The 21413-nt window shown below is 31.7% G+C and overlaps 1 protein-coding gene across 4 annotated transcripts in view; it reads left to right on the top strand.

Moving 5' to 3' along the window:
* LOC143251960 (RNA-binding protein RO60-like) overlaps positions 1-21413 on the top strand; it is a 60938-nt gene that overhangs the window by 29636 nt on the left and 9889 nt on the right. For 3 of the 4 annotated variants that reach the window (XM_076503363.1, XM_076503364.1, XM_076503365.1), the window contains 4 exons: positions 824-1044; positions 4961-5257; positions 11089-11334; positions 18292-18461. In XM_076503363.1, coding sequence (XP_076359478.1) covers positions 824-1044; positions 4961-5257; positions 11089-11334; positions 18292-18461 — 934 coding nt within the window. The remainder of the gene's footprint in view (positions 1-823; positions 1045-4960; positions 5258-11088; positions 11335-18291; positions 18462-21413) is intronic. The other variant, XM_076503366.1, reaches the window with a different exon arrangement.

Genomic DNA, 21413 nt, shown 5'->3' with positions numbered 1-21413 from the left:
GTGGTATTGCAACAACCTAGTCCATTTTTCAGTATAATTGAACAATGTTTGTTTTGGTTTAAATTTCAGAATAATAATGATCTAAAACATATTGTAGTAATGAATGTGAGGTAGTTAAAGAAGAAAAGAGCTGGTTATATAATCAAATGGTCATTCCAAAATCTTATTGCTATTCCAGTTGAAACATTGTGGTACCATTTAAAAAATAATGTTGTGAAGGAAAAATGTTCCTAACCTGTGACAACTATGTGAGGTTATGGAGCAAAATCTGAAGAAAGTACCAATTGATAGTCTCAAAAAGTGAAATCTATAATTTATTGATGCCTTTGTATTTTAAGGACAGAGAACAGGATGAAACAAACATTAATTATTTAGATAATTTATGGACAACAAGGGATCATTTGGTTATTTTAGGCTTTTTTTGCATCCTCATCTGTGAGGAAATTTTAAAAAAAAACTTTATTTCTCTGGAAATCATCAATGTCCCTCTTAAACTCTTATGAGGTTCTAGCCTATGTCACTGTGGACAGGAACTCGTTCAACAAACTAATCATCCTTTTACAGAAATAAGATGTTTTGACAAAATCTATTCTATCTAGCATTTTCCAAATCTTCTGTCCTGTTGTCTGATTTTCTTTATCTAATTTATTGTACTAATTTTCAACCTTCTAAGCCAGATGTTGCAATTTAAAACTAATGAAATTATACTTCAGTGAATATGTTTGGTATTAGTATTTAAAAATGTGTGTGTGGAGTGTGGTTTAACAGTTTGCTTTTAGTCATCAGTAAGGAACCTTTAATTTTGAATGTGTCACATTTTCAGGTTTGGCTGCCCTTTACAAATATGTTACTCATGGATATGAAGCTGCTGAAAAAGAATTTGGTGTACCTGATGCATCACCACAAGTAAAGGACTTATTGGAGTATCTGAAGGCTGTTCACGAGTTGAAGCACACTGCTGATGAACAGAAGGCTGCTCGTTTAATTGAGATGCATGAGCTAAGTTTTGAACACATACCAACCCCATTGCTTAAGTCCAAAGAGGTAAAAATATTAGCACTTTTTTTAATATAAGAGGCACATGTTTCCAAAACTCTTAAAAAGAGTTTATTCTAACTAAAATGTAAAGTTAATAAGCTTTCACTTGCTTCCTTTGAACAAACAAGAACAGGAAACTTGCCTTTTACTACAATTACTATTTTCTATAGTATTAATACATACAGTAAGAAAAAATAAAATGTTCTTACACAACTTTATTAATTACATTGTTTTAGTTCAAAATGAAACCTAGAATTCATGGTGAACTTGTTGGCTTTTTAAACACATTTTTCTAAACTATTTTAACACCAGTTTCTAATGAGTCCATGACTTCTGTGATTAAAGATCATTACCCAAGTACAGTTTTGCTGACTTTTGCAATATATGGTTATAGTTAAGTGTGACCACTTGTTATATTTTGAGGGCTTGATGTGGCCTGTTAATAACATACAAGATATAGAAAAGGTTGACCAAAAAATGCTGTCAATATTGCATGTAATTCTATAAATTACTGTTGGTGTCACCTGCATATTTCAGGTAGAAAGTGAGTGATCTCGACATTTTTTTCTTATTAGTTCTTTATACTGAGTGTTTTAACAAGCAAAAACACAAAACTATTTAATGTGATCTACTAGGAACCTCACTGGCAGTGAACTTTAAATAAATTAGTATTTGAGAGTTAACTTCTAGCTATGTGGTATTATGTGGGCCACTTCTGCGTTTACATATAGACAAATAACTCAAAAACAAAATTAAACCTGAAACACAGACACTTCAAAAAATAGAGTGATGACCATTGAGTGTGTGTGAGGTTAAATGAGTTGTTTTCTGGTATATTTGCAACTTATAATGAAATATAAACCATTATGTGACATAACTTTTACATCACCGTTATACAACACATCTATAACTGTTTACCTTAACCCTGTTGCAGTAGTAGCCCCTTTAAATGCTTTTTTGCACATGTCTGCATTACATTCAAAATTTAATTAATCACCTTTCATATCAATGTATGTAAATAAAATTAACATTACAATATGTTATAATTCAAAGTTTTGTCCAAGTTTAAAGTTTTTATATTTTAAAATAAACTTTTAAAAACTAAAAACATCAGACGTTGTCACGTGACCAATGAGGTATGAAAATTCCCTACTTTGGCACTCTATCTTTAATAATAGAAGGGCATTACTATAGAGGTATGTCTAAACAATGAGATGTTTAGATAATCTTTTTGATTGTTTTCAAATTCTTCGAATTAAATAGTTTTAAAAAGCAATAATTTTTTAAATCCTCAACAGCTGTCACGCCCACCTTCAACAGATACATTTCAACTTTGTAGTCTCCATGTAAATGTGTATAGAAAATAGAAAGAGGGCATATTATATTATAAACTAACAATGGTTACTTGGAAATTAGTGTGCATTTGTCATCATAGATTGTATGAAATTGGCTATAGTATGGTTGGTTATTTGATGGACTAAAGCACTTATGGCTGTTTTTTTACCTAAATGTATTGTCGTTAGAGATAAAGCTTAAATTGTGTTTTAAGCCTTACTATTATATCTTAGGTAATGACGTATTAGTTATGGTTTAAAATGTATAAGTAAAAGGTTAAAAAGTGTATAAAATGTACATCATACTTTGCTTCCATTCTCAAAACAGGATATTTTGTATTGAACAAACATTTTGCCAGATGGTTGTGCATGTCTTCCAGAGAAACTGTAATATGCCTCGAGAGCATTATTGCATTGAATTGAATAATAAGTGGGAAAAGAGAAATAAGGAAAGGTAAAAAATTAACTATATGTGAAAAGAACTGAAATTATGATTTTAAGAAAAGGAAAATTTATAAAGATATTCTCTAAAAAATTAAAAGGTATGTTGATGTTTTTTATATTCCCTAATGTTAATTAATTTCTCATTGCATTGTACATTAATGATAATAGTTACAGTAAGTGATACAGTACAGAAAATGAAAAAATATAAAAATTTAAAAACACAGGTATTTCATATCTGTTTAAGAGGTTGTAGATGATTATACAAAAAAATATTAAAATAGTAAGATGAAGAAAAGTATTTATAAACTTAAAATTAAAATCACTTGCACTTGATTTCTTAATAGTTTGAGTGTGAGTAACTACAATTTAAAGACAACATATTTTTAGTAAAAACATGTAATTATAAAACCATCATTATTTTTGTGTAAGAAACTTACAATCAATTTTTTTTAACAGAATGTATCAAGAAATCTCAGAGTTACCATATGTATTGGTAAACAAGTGAAATTTGTGACTCAGTTTCTGCAAATTGCATGAGCCTAAAATGAAAAGGTTAAAGTTAGTTTTTGCAAGTACTTGTTAACAAAATATAGTTTCTAGTCTCATGAAGTTATATGCAAGGTCATTCATTTTCTTTAAAGAATTTTGAATAAAATAACATTATTAACACTAATGTAGATAAGGTGTTTTTTATTATTTATCTGTTTTATAAAATTTACTTTCATAATCCTTTTAGAAATTATGTGCAGCTGCTATAAAAACTCCTTCCAATCTCTGAGCTCATGTTTAGATAAAGTTCACCTCAATGTACCATTAGTTTCAAATTACAAGCAGGAGTTTCATAAAGTGAAGATAGACTCTGAAGTAGTTTCTGAAACAAAATAAACAAACAACCAGCAAACTAATAGAGTTGATTTATTATGTTTGTGTAACATAAAAATAATATGATATAAGTTGGATGATTTAAAGTTTTGTGATTGTGAAAGGCAGCTGACATGAAAAGAAAATTTAAAAATCTATAATCTGTATAAGGACAAAAGAGTTTTTTATGGGGAATTGGTTGCAAGGAAAAAATAATCCCAGTTTGCAGGTGATATATTTATAATTTTGCTAAGCTTGGAATTTGTAGAACAAAGTTGAATTTTAGTTTTGTCACTGCCAACTTTAAAAATGTGATATTTAAAAGCCATTTGAGATAGAAATAAGCAAAAACACGTACAGACACCACAGATCTGCAATTTTCTTTTGTATTTTATACAAGAAAGCATAAGTGTAAATTTTGTATTCAAAAGAAATGTGTATAAAACAAAACTAAATATGAATATTTTAGTTATAGTTCTATTTTGTAGTTGATATGATAGGGGAAATTAGACGAATTGCTCAAAGTTTAGTAATGTCTTTTGACCTTATAAAAACAACATGTATGTTGGCCGAAAGGATTACATGAAAGATTCAATGACAAAAATAAAATTTAGGTAGAAAGCATGCCCTTATAAGTAATTTTTTGTATTTTTGCATAAATCACAGTAGCAGTTCATGCCTCACTGTAAATTGAAATCTAATGAGATACGAGGAACTTTTAAAAGTGAGTAGAAAAGCCAGATTTTTGTTGTAAAACAAATAGCAATGATAAATGTCCATTTTTCTTACATGAAGAATGCGAGAAGTTTGGTTCCTTAGGGGTTTTTTTTTCATAAATTGCTGCATGTTATGTATGTCAGCAGTTTTGATATCTTAAATACTAACTGATAGAACATATACTTAACTAGCTTTGGATTTGCATTTTTGCAATTTTAAGGTTAAATATTAGTGGGTAAATCTAGTTTTGTTTGGTATGGTCAATTTAAATCTTAAATGCAATGAAATATAAACAAAGAAGTTGTATGTTTAACATGAAGTATATAACTGCTGGTCTTTTCAGCTGGATTACACCAATGGCTTTTTCTAGCTTCATTCATAATGTATTTGAACATCTCAACATCCATGAATTCCATTTAGTACCCTTATTTTTTTGTTATAAAATGATTATATCAAATTCAAAGTAAGATAAGCATTGAAGTTATTATTTGACAGACTTATTCTTACACATTTTTCGCAACAATTGAAGGTCCAGTATTTTTCTGTTGATCTCTATTATGGATTAGATTTGGCTTTGCCTGATTCCTAGACTCCCAGTCCAGCTCCTTTTGTCTCAACTTCCTAGATTGCATCGACTAGGTTTTCTCAAGCACAAAAGCCCTGTTCTGAAGCCCATCTTAGAGAGGCTAAACAGTGATAGTACAATGAATGACGGTCACCTTGGTCCATTACAAACATTCATTATTGCTAAGCAGTTAGAAATGTTGCAGAAGAACCCAGCAGACAAAACTGTTCTTCAAACTTATTCTAAGCTTTCTCAACTGGATGACACCCTCCAGACATTACACCTTGCTTCATTCAAGGTATTATTCTAGAATCCTTTCTTTAACCATTCTATAATAAATTAAATTTTAGTGCATTTTTACATATTTTCATAAAGCTTTCCAGTAACAACTAAATCTACATCCAAGAGTTTTCCAACGTTGAAATGTGTAAGACTTGTAGGTGAACACTTAATTTGATGTCCTAAAATAATATTTAAAACAAAAGTTTATATGTAGGTTGAAGTAGTTGGTGGCCTTAATCAGGGTTTATCAAATGATTCAAATATTTAATTATAGAGGTTGTGATAAAAAAAAAAGATTTCAATATTCTTGCATGTTCTTGTCTTACTGACAGTAACAATGGGACTCAACATTATCAATTTTAAAAGGCTATTTATTTTTAATTTGATTCTTATTGATAGGCATCATGTATTAGTTCTGTAAAGATTTAACAATGTACTAGAACCAAGGACTAGTTGTACTCATGTTGTAAAAATATGATTACTGTTATTTTTAAGTTGTTAAAAACTAGAATTTTATAATTACAGCACATGATTACTTAACAGCATTATTTTTTTTTCCAATAAAGTATGTAATATTTTAGATATTTTTATTGTCATGGTTCACAGGCTGCAGCAATATTCTTTTTTGTGTAAATGTATCTTGTTGTGGGTGATATCTTTCACTCATTCACAGTTAAAGAATGTTACTGTGGATGATTTTTTAAAACTTTAAAAAGCTAAATCCAATACACAAGGCCTGGCATGGTCAGGTGGGTTAAGACATTCGACTCGTAATCCATGGGTCGTGGGTTGGAATCCCTGTCACACCAAACATGCTCACTCTTTCAGCTGTCGGGGCGTTATAATGTGACGATCAATTCTACTATTCCTTGGTAAAAGAGTAGCCCAAAAATTGGCAGTGGGTGGTGATCATTAGCTGCCTTCCCTCTTGTCTTACGCTACTAAATTAGGGACAGCTAGTGAAGATAGCCCTCGTGTAGCTTTGTGCGAAATGAAAAAAAAACAAAAAAACAATACACAAAATCCTTGAAATTGGCACAGTGCCCTATGATGTAAAAGTTTAACCCTACAACACCAAGTTGTCAAGCTTCTTGGCAATTAATGTCACTTTTGTTTAAACTTTGACAAAAAATGTTCCTAAAAGTTTGTAGTTTTAGAAAAATTAATCATTTAATTTGTATTTTCTCAGCCATTTCTAATAAAAAGCAAATGTTTTATATAATGTAGTTATTTTTTCTCAGTCTCTAAATAGTCCTCCTGCAAGGTGATTTTTCATATGAACTATAAATTATGCATATTTCATTTGTCTAGAATCATTTTTTGGTTCTTCTGTATGATCCTTAATGTAGGTTTGACAGGCACTTCACTCTGCTGTATAATGTCTTTGTCTCCTCCTTATTCAGTTGCTTACAATTTCTAGATCGGAAAACTTCAAATTTCCTTCAGAAAGGTGAACCTAACCTTACTGTTCTAGCTTTTTACTCTTTGTGTTTTTGTGGACAGCTGGAACTTGGTAACCTGTCTGAATTATATTTTTTGTCATTTTCCTGGAGACATTTCATCTTCAGTTGGAAAACAAGAGATTATGAATATGAACTTGTCTTGGCATCTTCTGTTCACTTTCAGAAGGTATCACTTGCTGATGAAGCACTAGTGCAGAGGGTGGAATTATATATAGATAAAATTCATCCTTGTAAATATCATTCAAAAGGTCTGACTGGACATATTTAAATAAGGGTAGAATCTGCAGCAAAATGGATAATTGCAAATTATCCATGTAACAAGAGCAAAGACAGCAGCAAATAAATAAATCAAATTAAACAGACTAACATTCATGGTCAAAATGTTCCACCAAGTAATCCAAACATGGCCATTTTTGACACCAGAAAAATTGTAAAAAACACAGAAAAATAGAACAATATATATATCACTGTGTGTAGAAAAGTATATTTGTACAAAATTCCAAGTTGATTGAAACAAGACTAAGTAATTGACCAAAATCCTTAAAATTATGAGTTTATTGAACCTTTTGACTCTCCCTGAAGTGAATAAAAATGAGAATATTCCATATTTTTGTGTGTACAAGTATGGGACCAGTAAAAAAAAGTATCATTGTACCAAATTCCATGTAAGGTGGCTGAAATGCAGCACGATAATTGTCAAAAACCTTAAAATTATGCTTTTTGTGGCATTTTACTGCCTTATAATTACTAAAATTGGACACATCCAGCATTTTTATTTTTCAGTGTGTGTTGCCTGTAAACAATATCTGTTCCAAATACAGTATAAATTGGTCAAAAATATGACTGAGTGATTGATGAAAAACCTTAAAAATAAGCCACTCCTCAGCTATCACCATCTAAAAAGATTCAAAATTAGTAAATCCAGCATTGGGTACATGAAAATTTATATTCGTGCCAATTTTTCACTTGGTTGCTGCAAATGTGACAGTACACAAAAGCAAAATATACATTTTTTCTTTGTTTGACCTTTGACCCATCAAAACCTTAAAAATTCCTAAATAAAAAAGAATTGCAAAGATGGGTGTATTGAACCAAGGTATAACTCTATGAAGTTTTAAATCAGTGCACCAAGAAATGAAGAAATGGCAGTTGATTGAAAGTGTTTGGAAGAAGAAAAATAACAGAAAAAGAGTGTCTTTCTGAGAAGATGCACAGATAGCCCTTGAGTAGCTTTGCGCAAAATTCAAAAACAAACATTCTAAGAAGACAAACATAATATCCTAACACAAGAAAGAGCAATTGTTTTTTTGTGGTTTTTTTTTATTGGAGGGTTCCTATTAAATTACCTCTTAGTGCCACACATCTAACTAAATGTTAACAGGGATTTTGGGCAGTACAGAAATAACTAGGTTACAATAGGCAAGGTCTACAATGGTAAATATGTAGGTAATAGAGAATAATTTACTTACTGTGGATTTTTTCTGGCTTGGAGAATAATCACAGACTTTGGAATCCAAAAGCTATTGGGAAAGCAATGAGCAATATGATGTGAAACATAATTCTGCTAATGTATTTGAATTTTTCTACAAACAGATCTGCAACATGTCCCCTAATGAGTACTGAGACCAAGAAGGCAAAGACATTGCAAAATGGTAAATGTGATGAGATGTAATCTCAAAATTTTCTCACAGAATATAGCCCCATTTTAGAAAAAAATATACAAGAAGCAGTGAGGGCATAAAATTCACAGATATTCCTCAATTCCAAGCAAACAACAGATGAAAATATTTCTACAGTATAAGATCATATAACAAGAAAATCCCTGAAGGTACAAAAGAAGGAAACCTGTGTCTCATTGAGAACATAGTAGAAGGATGGAATATTATTAATAAGTCAGGATGAAAGAGAGAGAGAAAAAAGAGTTAATATTAGTGGAAGGTAAAGGTGGAAGGAATGGTATTTCTGTAGCCTGCAAGAAAAAAAGAAAAGTTGTGAAATAAAAAAAGGAAGAAGGCAGTATATTGAGAAGTTAGAAAAATGGACAATGAAGAGAATTTCTAAGACTCAGCAAAATAGGGTGAAAGAATGAAAAATGTGATAATGTTTGAGCTACTCAAAAAGAAAATATAGCTTTTATAAATGTACTCATAACAGGTAGCAGTAAATCTGTAAATGACAAATGTCTGAAAGATGGATGTTTTCTGAAGGTGCCACAGAAAATGTTTTCAAAGAGGTTGCAAAATGGGATCTTCTTGAGATGAATGGTGCAGCAGGAAACATAAAATTTAAGCCAGCCAGTACAAAGCATTCAATATTTTGATTACTTAATCTCAGTCAATATTTGAGAAAGAAAAAGATGTATAGATAAAGCTTCTCAATACTGGTTCAAAATATTTTCTTCTAGAGAAGTGGGGGCTACAGGTGGAGAATAGCAAAAATGAAGAATATGGTTATCTGTGATCGTAAAGACATCACTCAAGGGACAACTAAGCTGTTGGCACAACTGCTGAAGTGTCCATTCTCAAAAAATAAGTTGAAGTTTTCTGAAAAGAGAACATGTAAAATTGTTCTTGACACTTAGCATGTTGCAGGTTTGGAGATAGGTATGATGTGAATGGTGTCAAGTATTAAGAAAGAATGCAGCGAAACAAAGGCTAAGAAATTGAGTTTTTCATTACATATTGATACACGTCACCATTGTATAAAATTGTATGAATTAATACAGTGATGGATTAGGAGAATAGAAACTACTGACAAGCACAATGAGCTGCCCAGTTTTTTCGAAAGAGTGATGTGAAGTAATGATTTTTGAGGAAACCAGGAACCAAAAAACAGTTTCCCCAGAAGGCAGACTTGTATCAGGTGAAGTAGAAAAATGAAACATGCAGTGATAAACTCTTAACTGAGCCAAGTTAAAGGTACTCTGTAGTACTGGAAGAGATGGAAAATCTGAAGAGAAATACCACTAGATACGTTGCATGGGAATTCACCCCAAGAGAAATATTTTTTGGAGTGAAGTTAACATCCTCAAAAGGAAAAGTAAAGCTTTGTATGGTAGGTAGGAAAGTCAGAAGAGCATGGAACATCAAGGTTTACAACTTTATAGATGGCTGAAGTATTCCTTAAACAGTTTTGTCAAATGTCTGTGACTGAGTGTATCATCTTAAAGAACCTCCTAAAACAACTTTTTTTTTTTGCGTGTTAAGTATTGTCAGCGTATATTGTAAGCTAAGCTGAAGTTACATCACTATTGGAGGTCACGCCTTTGTTCCCTATCCTCAGTTACACTTGTTTTTGAATGCTCCAATGAATCTGTGTGGTTGTTGTAGACAGTCACAACTTGATCTTTTAATTTTGTTTCTAGTTCTGTCTTGTATCTCTTTCACAGAGCTGTAGGCCATGTGCCTTATCTTATGCCTGTACATCCTGGAGATTAGTACCCAAATGGCCTTGTTCTGTGAGAACAGCATTACTGTGGTCATCTGTATCAACAGATGTGAAGTTTTGAATGTTGTAGCAAGGTGACTGATGCTGTATCACTTAACTGGTGTAAATCTTATTTTTATGTTGTTTTCATCTTTCATCCTATGAATTATCTGTAACGAGTTTGTTTGAGCATTTTTTACCTCCTAAATGGACCTTTTAAGTGATAGGCTTGCCAAAACATCTTTTAGAATTAAAGTTATTTAATTTTTTTGCACTTTTGTCACCTGTGGTCAAATTGGTAGCTAAGTTTTTTTTAAACATATTTAACCTGTTTGTTGCAGGAAAAAAATATAACTTGTTAAATTGTAAATTAACCCTTAAATAGTGGGATTTCTTGATGAGAAGAAACCCACTTGAAATAAAAATGTATCTTGAGGCTGATGATGGCCTAGGAAGGATGATAACCCAAAGATTACCTAGGAAGGCCAAAATGTTCTCTGCTTATCAATAAAAGTGTTAATACCCTGACCAGCTGTTCTGAGATGCAAATCGTGGATATGTTGTAGGCAGCAGCATCAGTTGATGATTGCTGCTGTTTAAGGGTTAAAGTTGGCTTTTAGATTTAAAATTTTTTCTTATATGGCTTAACCATGAATTCTTACACTGATAACCAAAACATAGTACATAGTACAAAAAGGAGGTTTTTGCATAGAAATATAAGTTTCATAAAATCACTTTAATATGAGTGGGGTTAATAGGTGCTTTATAATTTAATATTCATGAGCAGTTTTTTTAAATTATTAGTATATGATCTTTTCCAAGACATTTTATTGGCAGTAGCATCAGTGCTGTCATGGAAACATATAATTGTGTTTTTATTGTTGTCTAAAAACTCAAACTTGAATTGTGATGATTTGATTCACAACTATTGAAGTATGTTATCTCTTTTGTCTTTCAGATGGTTCCTTCAACAGGTAAACGTTATCTGGTGGCCATTGATGTAAGAAACTCTATGGTCCATGGGAAAAAAACTTTAGGTTGTCAGTACGTGTCACCTGCAGATGCTGCATGTCTTATTTTAATGGCATTGTCTCGAGCTGAAAGTGGAAAAGTAACAGCCCTTGCTTTCTCTAAAGATGGACTCAAAGACATAGAAATTAATAACAAGATGACTCACAATGACTTTTTCAGAAGATTAAGAGAAGTAATAATTTGTGCATTCTGCATAATTAAGATTGCAATTAATCATTACCATGTTTTATTACAGAGTTGTATTATATTTATCACTTTTGTGTTGTTTTTGTTAATACACAGCATGAAGAGTTTAGGTTTTGTATAGTCACAGTTTGCACAACCATTATATGATTTGACAGGTAAAAATTACAGTTTTTGTGAAATGGAAAAAGCAATTATTGAATGAAAAAAAAAACAAGTTTGTAACTTGTGTAGTTGAAATTTGCAAAACAAAATTGTGGTAATCACTGAACAAAATTAAACTCATCACAATCTCATAAATGTACAAACTGGTGAAAGCAAACTGAAATATAAATATCCACCAGGTATCATAACTCTAAATTTTAGCTGTATTACACTTTCAGTTTTTTTCTTTTACTTTATTTAATATAAAATTATCAATCTTGAAACCTAGTATGTGCAGTCACCTAGATGATTATATACCTTTTTCTATTTATTCTTAACTTCCACCCATCTATTTAAAATAACAATTGGGTCAAAAATGGTTGTAATGTGTTGTTTGCAAGCTATAATTAACAAGTAGTCCAAAACACTAATACATCAGTGAATACTAAGCAATATAGAATACAACACAGTTAGTAACCACAAATTTTTTTTATGAATAACGTTTCACTTGATATATGAATCACAATTGGGTAAAATTTATAGATTGTTTTTTAATTGTTATTGAATTTTCAAATCCCTGAGCTACTATTGATAAATCATTCAATATAATCAGAGTTCCAGAATTTGTAACAAAAAATTCAGTATGATAAGTTTGTTTTTAGTTTCAGACTTTATAACAGAAGGTTCAGTATGATAAGTTTGTTTTTAGTTCCAAACTTTGCAAGAAAAAATTCAGTACAATGTCTGTTTTTAGTTCCAAACTTTGTAACAAAAATTCAGTGCGGTAAGTTTGTTTTCAGTTCCACACTTTATGACAAAAAGGTCAGTATGATAAGTTTGTTTTTAGTTCCAAACTTTGCAACAAAAAATTCAGTACAATGTTTTTAGTTCCAAACTTTGTAACAAAAATTCAGTGTGGTAAGTTTGTTTTCAGTTCCACACTTTATGACAAAAAGGTCAGTATCATAAGACTGTTTTAGTTCCAAACTTTGCAACAAAAAATTCAGTATGATAAGACTGTTTTCAGTTCCAGACTTTGTAACAAAAAATTCAGTATGATAAGACTGTTTTCAGTTCCAGACTTTGTAACAAAAAATTCAGTATGATAAGACTGTTTTCAGTTCCAGACTTTGTAACAAAAAATTCAGTATGATAAGACTGTTTTAGTTCCAAACTTTGTAACAAAAAATTCCATATAAGTTTGTTTTTAGTTCCAAACTTTGTAAGAAAAAATTCAGTGCGATAAGTTTGTTTTTAGTTCCAGACTTTATAACAAAAAAATCAGTATGAGAAGTTTGTTTCTTAGTTTCAGACTTTGTAACAAAAAGTTCACTACAATAAGTTTGTTTTTAGTTCCAAACTTTATAACAAAAATTCAGTGTGGTAAGTTTGTTTTTAGTTCCAGACTTTATAACAAAATGTTCAGTATGATAAGACTGTTTTAGTTCCAAACTTTGTAACAACAAATTGAGTATGATAAGTTTTTTAGTTCCAGATTTATAACAACAAATTCAGTATGTAAGACTGTTTTAGTTCCAAACTTTGTAACACAAAATTCAGTATAAGACTGTTTTCAGTTCCAGACTTTCTAACAAAAAATTCAGTATGATAAATTTGTTTTTAGTTCCAAACTTTGTAACAAAAATTCAGTATGATAAGTTTGTTTTTAGTTCCAGACTTTATAACAAAAAAATCAGTATGAGAAGTTTGTTTTTAGTTCCAGACTTTATAACAAAAAGTTCAGTATGATAAGACTGCTTTAGTTCCAAACTTTGTAACAAAATATTCAGTATGATAAGACTGTTTTAGTTCCAAACTTTGTAACAAAAATTCAGTGTGGTAAGTTTGTGTTTAGTTCCAGACTTTATAACAGAAGGTTCAGTATGATAAGTTTGTTTTTAGTTCCAAACTTTGCAAGAAAAAATTCAGTACAATGTCTGTTTTTAGTTCCAAACTTTGTAACAAAAATTCAGTGCGGTAAGTTTGTTTTCAGTTCCACACTTTATGACAAAAAGGTCAGTATGATAAGACTGTTTTAGTTCCAAACTTTGCAACAAAAAATTCAGTATGATAAGACTGTTTTCAGTTCCAGACTTTGTAACAAAAAATTCAGTATGATAAGTTTGTTTTTAGTTCCAAACTTTGCAACAAAAAATTCAGTACAATGTTTTTAGTTCCAAACTTTGTAACAAAAATTCAGTGTGGTAAGTTTGTTTTCAGTTCCACACTTTATGACAAAAAGGTCAGTATCATAAGACTGTTTTAGTTCCAAACTTTGCAACAAAAAATTCAGTATGATAAGACTGTTTTCAGTTCCAGACTTTGTAACAAAAAATTCAGTATGATAAGACTGTTTTCAGTTCCAGACTTTGTAACAAAAAATTCAGTATGATAAGACTGTTTTCAGTTCCAGACTTTGTAACAAAAAATTCAGTATGATAAGACTGTTTTAGTTCCAAACTTTGTAACAAAAAATTCCATATAAGTTTGTTTTTAGTTCCAAACTTTGTAAGAAAAAATTCAGTGCGATAAGTTTGTTTTTAGTTCCAGACTTTATAACAAAAAAATCAGTATGAGAAGTTTGTTTCTTAGTTTCAGACTTTGTAACAAAAAGTTCACTACAATAAGTTTGTTTTTAGTTCCAAACTTTATAACAAAAATTCAGTGTGGTAAGTTTGTTTTTAGTTCCAGACTTTATAACAAAATGTTCAGTATGATAAGACTGTTTTAGTTCCAAACTTTGTAACAACAAATTGAGTATGATAAGTTTTTTAGTTCCAGATTTATAACAACAAATTCAGTATGTAAGACTGTTTTAGTTCCAAACTTTGTAACACAAAATTCAGTATAAGACTGTTTTCATTTCCAGACTTTCTAACAAAAAATTCAGTATGATAAATTTGTTTTTAGTTCCAAATTTTGTAACAAAAAATTCAGTACGATAAGTTTTTTTAGTTCCAGACTTTATAACAAAAAATTCAGTATGATAAGTTTGTTTTTTAGTTCCAGACTTTGTAACAAAAAGTTCAGTACAATAAGTTTGTTTTTAGTTCCAAACTTTGTAACAAAAATTCGGTGTGGTAAGTTTGTTTTTAGTTCCAGACTTTATAACAAAATATTCAGTATGATAAGACTGTTTTAGTTCCAAACTTTGTAACAAAAAATTCAGTATGATAAGTTTGTTTTTCGTTCCAAACTTTGTAACAAAAAATTCAGTATGATAAGTTTGTTTTTAGTTTCAAACTTTGCAACAAAAAATTCAGTACAATGTCTGTTTTTAGTTCCAAACTTTGTAACAAAAATTCAGTGTGATAAGTGTGTTTTTAGTTCCAGACTTTATAACAAAAGGTTCAGTATGATAAGACTTGTTTTAGTTCCAAACTTTGTAAAAAAAATTCAGTACAATAAGTCTGTTTTTAGTTCCAGACTTTATAACAGAAGGTTCAGTATGATAAGTTTGTTTTTAGTTCCAAACTTTGCAACAAAAAATTCAGTACAATGTCTGTTTTTAGTTCCAAACTTTGTAACAAAAATTCAGTGCAGTAAGTTTGTTTTCAGTTCCACACTTTATGACAAAAAGGTCAGTATGATAAGACTGTTTTAGTTCCAAACTTTGCAACAAAAAATTCAGTATGATAAGACTGTTTTAGTTCCAGACTTTCTAACAAAAAATTCAGTATGATAAGTTTGTTTTTAGTTCCAAACTTTGCAACAAAAAATTCAGTACAATGTTTTTAGTTCCAAACTTTGTAACAAAAATTCAGTGTGGTAAGTTTGTTTTCAGTTCCACACTTTATGACAAAAAGGTCAGTATGATAAGACTGTTTTAGTTCCAAACTTTGCAACAAAAAATTCAGTGTGATAAGACTGTTTTCAGTTCCAGACTTTGTAACAAAAAATTCAGTATGATAAGACTGTTTTCAGTTCCAGACTTTGTAACAAAAATTCAGTATGATAAGACTGTTTTAGTTCCAAACTTTGTAACAAAAAATTCCATATAAGTTTGTTTTTAGTTCCAAACTTTGTAAGAAAAAATTCAGTGCGATAAGTTTGTTTTTAGTTCCAGACTTTATAACAAAAAAATCAGTATGAGAAGTTTGTTTCTTAGTTCCAGACTTTGTAACAAAAAGTTCACTACAATAAGTTTGTTTTTAGTTCCAAACTTTATAACAAAAGATTAGTATGATAAGACTGTTTTAGTTACAATCTTTGTAACAAAAAATTGAGTACGATAAGTTTTTTAGTTCCAGATTTATAACAACAAATTCAGTATGTAAGACTGTTTTAGTTCCAAACTTTGTAACAAAAAATTCAGTATGATAAGACTGTTTTCAGTTCCAGACTTTCTAACAAAAAATTCAGTATGATAAATTTGTTTTTAGTTCCAAACTTTGTAACAAAAAATTCAGTACGATAAGTTTTTTTAGTTCCAGACTTTATAACAAAAATTCAGTATGATAAGTTTGTTTTTTAGTTCTAGACTTTGTAACAAAAAGTTCAGTACAATAAGTTTGTTTTTAGTTCCAAACTTTGTAACAAACATTCGGTGTGGTAAGTTTGTTTTTAGTTCCAGACTTTATAACAAAATGTTCAGTATGATAAGACTGTTTTAGTTCCAAACTTTGTAACAACAAATTCAGTATGGTAAGACTGTTTTCAGTTCCAGACTTTGTAACAAAAAATTGAGTATGATAAGTTTTTTAGTTCCAGATTTATAACAACAAATTCAGTATGTAAGACTGTTTTAGTTCCAAACTTTGTAACAAAAAATTCAGTATGATAAGACTGTTTTCAGTTCCAGACTTTCTAACAAAAAATTCAGTATGATAAATTTGTTTTTAGTTTCAAATTTTGTAACAAAAAATTCAGTACGATAAGTTTTTTTAGTTCCAGACTTTATAACAAAAAATTCAGTATGGTAAGTTTGTTTTTTAGTTCCAGACTTTGTAACAAAAAGTTCAGTACAATAAGTTTGTTTTTAGTTCCAAACTTTGTAACAAAAATTCGGTGTGGTAAGTTTGTTTTTAGTTCCAGACTTTATAACAAAATGTTCAGTATGATAAGACTGTTTTAGTTCCAAACTTTGTAACAAAAAATTCAGTATGATAAGTTTGTTTTTCGTTCCAAACTTTGTAACAAAAAATTCAGTATGATAAGTTTGTTTTTAGTGTCCAAACTTTGTGACAAAAGATTCAGTATGATAAGACTGTTTTCACTTCCAGACTTTGTAACAAAAAATTCAGTATGATAAGACCTGTTTTAGTTCCAGACTTTGTAATAAAAAATTTAGTATGAATAAGTTTGTTTTTAGTTCCAGACTTTGTAACAAAAAATTCGGTATGATAGGTTTGTTTTTACTATATATGGGTAAAATTTGGTAAAAGTTAATACTTGATTTTTGATTTTCCTGGATTTTGAAAATTATCAATTGCAATTAATAAGAGTCATGATAAAATGTTTGCTGCAGGTTAAATAAAAACTGCAATAATAAATGACAATTCAACATAAACTTTCTTCTTATTGAATAATTTTGGATTCACTAAAGCAAGTGTCTAAAAGTATGATGAATAAGAATGCAATGTAATGTTTTTTTATTATCAAAGAATAGTTTTGCATTTTGTAAAATGTGTTATTTACCATTCAATAGATTAAAAAAAATTTTCTTGTAATTTTTCTATTGTTTTTTTTAAAACTTAAAACCTTAAATTTTACTGAATGACCAATGTGTGTGTGTGCATGTGCCATGAATGGTGCAAATATATATTACCAATATTTGATTGGGTAAAAATATTAAAGAAACGTGAATATTTTATATAGTGAAGTTTGGTTAATATTTCTTACTTTCATTGTCTCAATTTTACTTAATATTTTATGGCTCCATGTGCCTTTGCTGTGTTCCACACATTTTGTGATTTTTGATACTTTCTCAGTAAACAACGAGCAATAGTAAACAAAATATATGACACACCATTTGTTTCTAAAGTAAAATATGAAAAATTCAAATTGTATAACACCAGATTTTACCTACTTTTAGCTTCAAGCTGTTGTACTGCTTGGAAACTGTGGAAATGTTATAAGTATTAGCATGTATAAATTCATATTATGAAATAAATATTACTGCTTACACATTATCATGCTTGAATTTTATGGTAACATGAAGAAAGGAAAACATTTGTCATTATTTCAAAAATTGGTTTTACCCTGAATTAGTTGTAGGCTTGATGCTTGTTTTTTAATTCTATTGTTACCATTTATTAATAAACATAATAGCAAATCAATGGATGTCTTTTTTTTTTAATGTGCTCTGAGCTTATTTCAAGATTCACAGGTTTCTCATAATGCAACATTGTTGGTTAATTGCTGGTGAAATTATGGAAAATTATTATGCCAGTGATTTTTAAACAAATTCTTTGGTTGAAATTTATTTATGCAAGATTTTGCTTTGTGTTCAAGAGGCTTAACATCAGTTGTATAGAATAAATTTTAGATCAGTGGTGAATAATGATTGACTTTTGCTGTATGTGTTGTAGTTTAAAATTTTTTAAAACTAAGTGAATTGGTTTCACTAATAAAAAAAACAAACTGCAAGATTTCATATATGAAAAGTTTGCTAGAAATAAAATGAATTGTAATCTTTGTGCCCTTTAAAAATGAAAATAACCATAACCTAAAATAAATAGTTGTATGTTAATTTGTACCTTTTCACAGTTTTATAAGTCATGCTATCTTCTTATAATCAGTTTCAAAGATACTGTTGAGATGTGCTTTGTAGAAATTTTATTACCTACTTATTATTTGTTAGACTCCAATGGGTCCTGTCAATGTAGCTGCTCCTCTACAATGGGCACAAGACAAGAAAAAACCATTTGATGTTATTTTGGTTTGTACTGCAAATCAGATCCAGTCAGGAGATGTTCATCCTGCTGATGCATTCAAAGAGTACAGACTGAACTTAAAGTTGCCACAGGCAAGGTTAGTACTATTCTGGGATTGAAGGATTATTAATGTGAAGCTAATATTTGTAGAGTGTCATGCTACACATCAGTAGCTAAGATGTTTTAGAATTTCATTTGGGGCAAACTATTACATACCTTTATAATATTGTTACATAGAACAGGCAGTCTTTTTTTAAAGTTTTTTGTATCTTGGTATGCCACACTTTCATTATCAATGTACAGTCAGGAGTGGTTCTTTTTAGCATTTTTCATCGGTGTGTATTCCTGTACATGGTGAGGGGAACACCCAGAGAAGGTTCTGTTCTTTCAGTTCACCTCCTCTGGGATCTAAACATCCACCCACGTGTTTGCCATGCATGGCAACCTGTGAAGGGGAGGAGAGGATCCTGGTGGTTGAGGGGTCCAATCCTAACACACCACTTTGTCATTGAATTTTTGTAGATGGGAAGCCTTGGGGTGGGCTCCCCTTGTGTGAAACAGCTAGTTCACTCGAGCTAGGGTCAACCAAGTACCACTGTTGGATGTTCTCAACAGGTGTTGTGGACATTATATCTGATGCTGGTGTTTGGGTATAGTGCTTCCAAAACCCTGGCGTTTCTGCAGTTTCCTTGTTTGACATTGTAGTGCGTCCCCTCATAGGGCTCCATGGTAGGTGGGGTCAGTGGGCATCAAAATTTCCCTCTCTTTATTATGGATACTCCAATTAAAAATCTTAAGAAAATAGTGAAAAAACAGTCTATAGGTAAATGACCACGTCTTAAAGATTCTGAGCAGCTGTCCTCACCATCTGTACTACCTGTTGTACATAATTTTCTTATATTGCATTCACTTTTAGACAAACCTTTAGGGCAAATGTATCCCTTTTTTATTCAGAAGAGACTAGAGGGACTTGCTGGCTCTCCAAAGTTAATAGAGAAGCTTCAATCTGGTGACATATTGGTGGAAACATCCACATTTCAACACAGTGAACTCCTCTTGCATTCAAAGACAATTGAGGATATATTTAATGAGGTTACATCTCATGCTACTTTGAAGAACATCCCAGAGTCTGAGATTCTTGCTGGTTTCTCCACCCAAGGAGTTTCTACTGTGAGGTTTATCTCCACTTGCAAAGATGGAATTATGGTGCTGACCAATGTCCTCATTCTCATATTTATGCCACCATGTCCACCTACCACCATTTAGGCAAGTTATTTTAATTGCAGAGTACGACCATACATTTCAAACTCTCTCCAATGTTTCCAGTGTCAACGGTTCGGTCCCTTGAAGATGTCATGTCGTGGTTCCTTGACGTGTGCTCGTTGCAGTGGCAAGAATCATGATACCTACGAGTGTGAAATGGACTCTCATTGCATCAATTGCAATGGCTCTCACCTGTCCTACTTTTGTTCTTGCCCTAAATGGTTGGAAGAAGAAGAGGTGCAACATTTGAAAACAATTTATAAATTCACAAAACAATTACCTATCCTGAGGTTCGAAAATTGCTGTCCACCACCTCATCTCAGACATATGCTGCTGTACTTCCTTCCAAAACTACAGTGGGAGTGCAGGCAGATCTCTCTGTGCCTCCTAAAGAATCATCCTTCAAAAAAATGAAAAGTCTTTTGACCTCCATGGTTAAAAGAGTTGATGAATGAATTTCAACACCTATCTCTGTACCTTATATACATTCCACCAAACCCCAAGATCCACATCCTTTGGTTCCAGGTACAGTTATTTCCTTGGATACATTTTCTTCTCTCACCCCAGGATGCAAAACAATCATTGATTCACATCCTTAGTCTCTGGAATCCCCTTCCAACAGCAAAGACCTGCCCAATTGACCCAGGGCAGGATCCATGGAAGATGATAGACCTCCCTTGAATAAGGACAGTAACAAAAAAGGATGTGGTGGTAAATAAAAATGGCCACCCTGATACAATGGAACTGTCGAGGTTACGTTCTAATCTGGATGACATCAAAACACTGATTGCTTCCTACCATCTTGTTTGTCTTTCCTAATAGGAGACATTCCTGAAACCTGCCAATACAGTCACCTTTCAGTGGTTTTCTTTATACAGAAATGACGGACTGTGTGATGGACAAGTGCATGGAGGGGTAGTACTGTTGGTTGATCAGCATTTGGTCACCCTGTCTTTGCCACTCGACACACCCTTGGAGGCCGTAGCCATCTGTGTTTCCTTGGGTCATACCATCACTTTTGTTCTCTCTACCTGTCACCTGGAGAGACATATGATCAATCTGACCTTGATGCTCTCATTGAACACCCCCCCGATGTGGATTTTTATACGTGGTAAGGGAACCTTCAAGAGAAGGTTCTGTTCTTACAGTTTACCTCCTCTGGGATCTAAACATCCACGTGAATGGTAACCTGTGAAGGGGAGGAGAGAATCCTGGTGGTTGAGGGGTCCAACTCCAACACATCAGTTTGGCCTTGAATTCCTGTAAACAGGCGGTCTTGGGGTGGCCCTCCCAGGATCAATCGGCTAGTCCATTTGGGCCAGGATCAACTGAGTACCAGCATAGGACGTCCACAACATATGAGAAGGCGAGCCATAGAGCATATGCTCCTGAACCACAACCTGGCTCTATTCAATACTGGCTCTTACACATATTTTTATGCACCTAGTCAGTCATTTACAGCTATAGATCTTTCTGTCTGTTTCCCTTTGCTGCTCACTCACTTTTCCTGGGAGGTTGACATTAATCCACGAGGTAGTGATCATTTTCCCATCATCTTACGAGAGCTTAGCCGTGATCAGTACCACCTGACCCATGTACCTCGGTGTAAGTTGGTCCAGGGCAACTAGCCTTCTTTCACTACACTCTCAGAACTTGATCCTGCCATCTTATGTAAATCATCCATAGATGATTGTATAGCAGCAGTAACCAACAATATTATACAAGCTGTTACTTAATGCATCTCAATAACCTCAACATGTTCCCTATGGCATCCCTGCCCTTGGTG

The sequence above is a fragment of the Tachypleus tridentatus genome, chromosome 6 (assembly GCF_004210375.1).
Source record: "Tachypleus tridentatus isolate NWPU-2018 chromosome 6, ASM421037v1, whole genome shotgun sequence".
Classification (NCBI taxonomy): Eukaryota; Metazoa; Arthropoda; class Merostomata; order Xiphosura; family Limulidae; genus Tachypleus; species Tachypleus tridentatus.
This window is presented reverse-complemented; position numbering and strand designations above follow the sequence as displayed.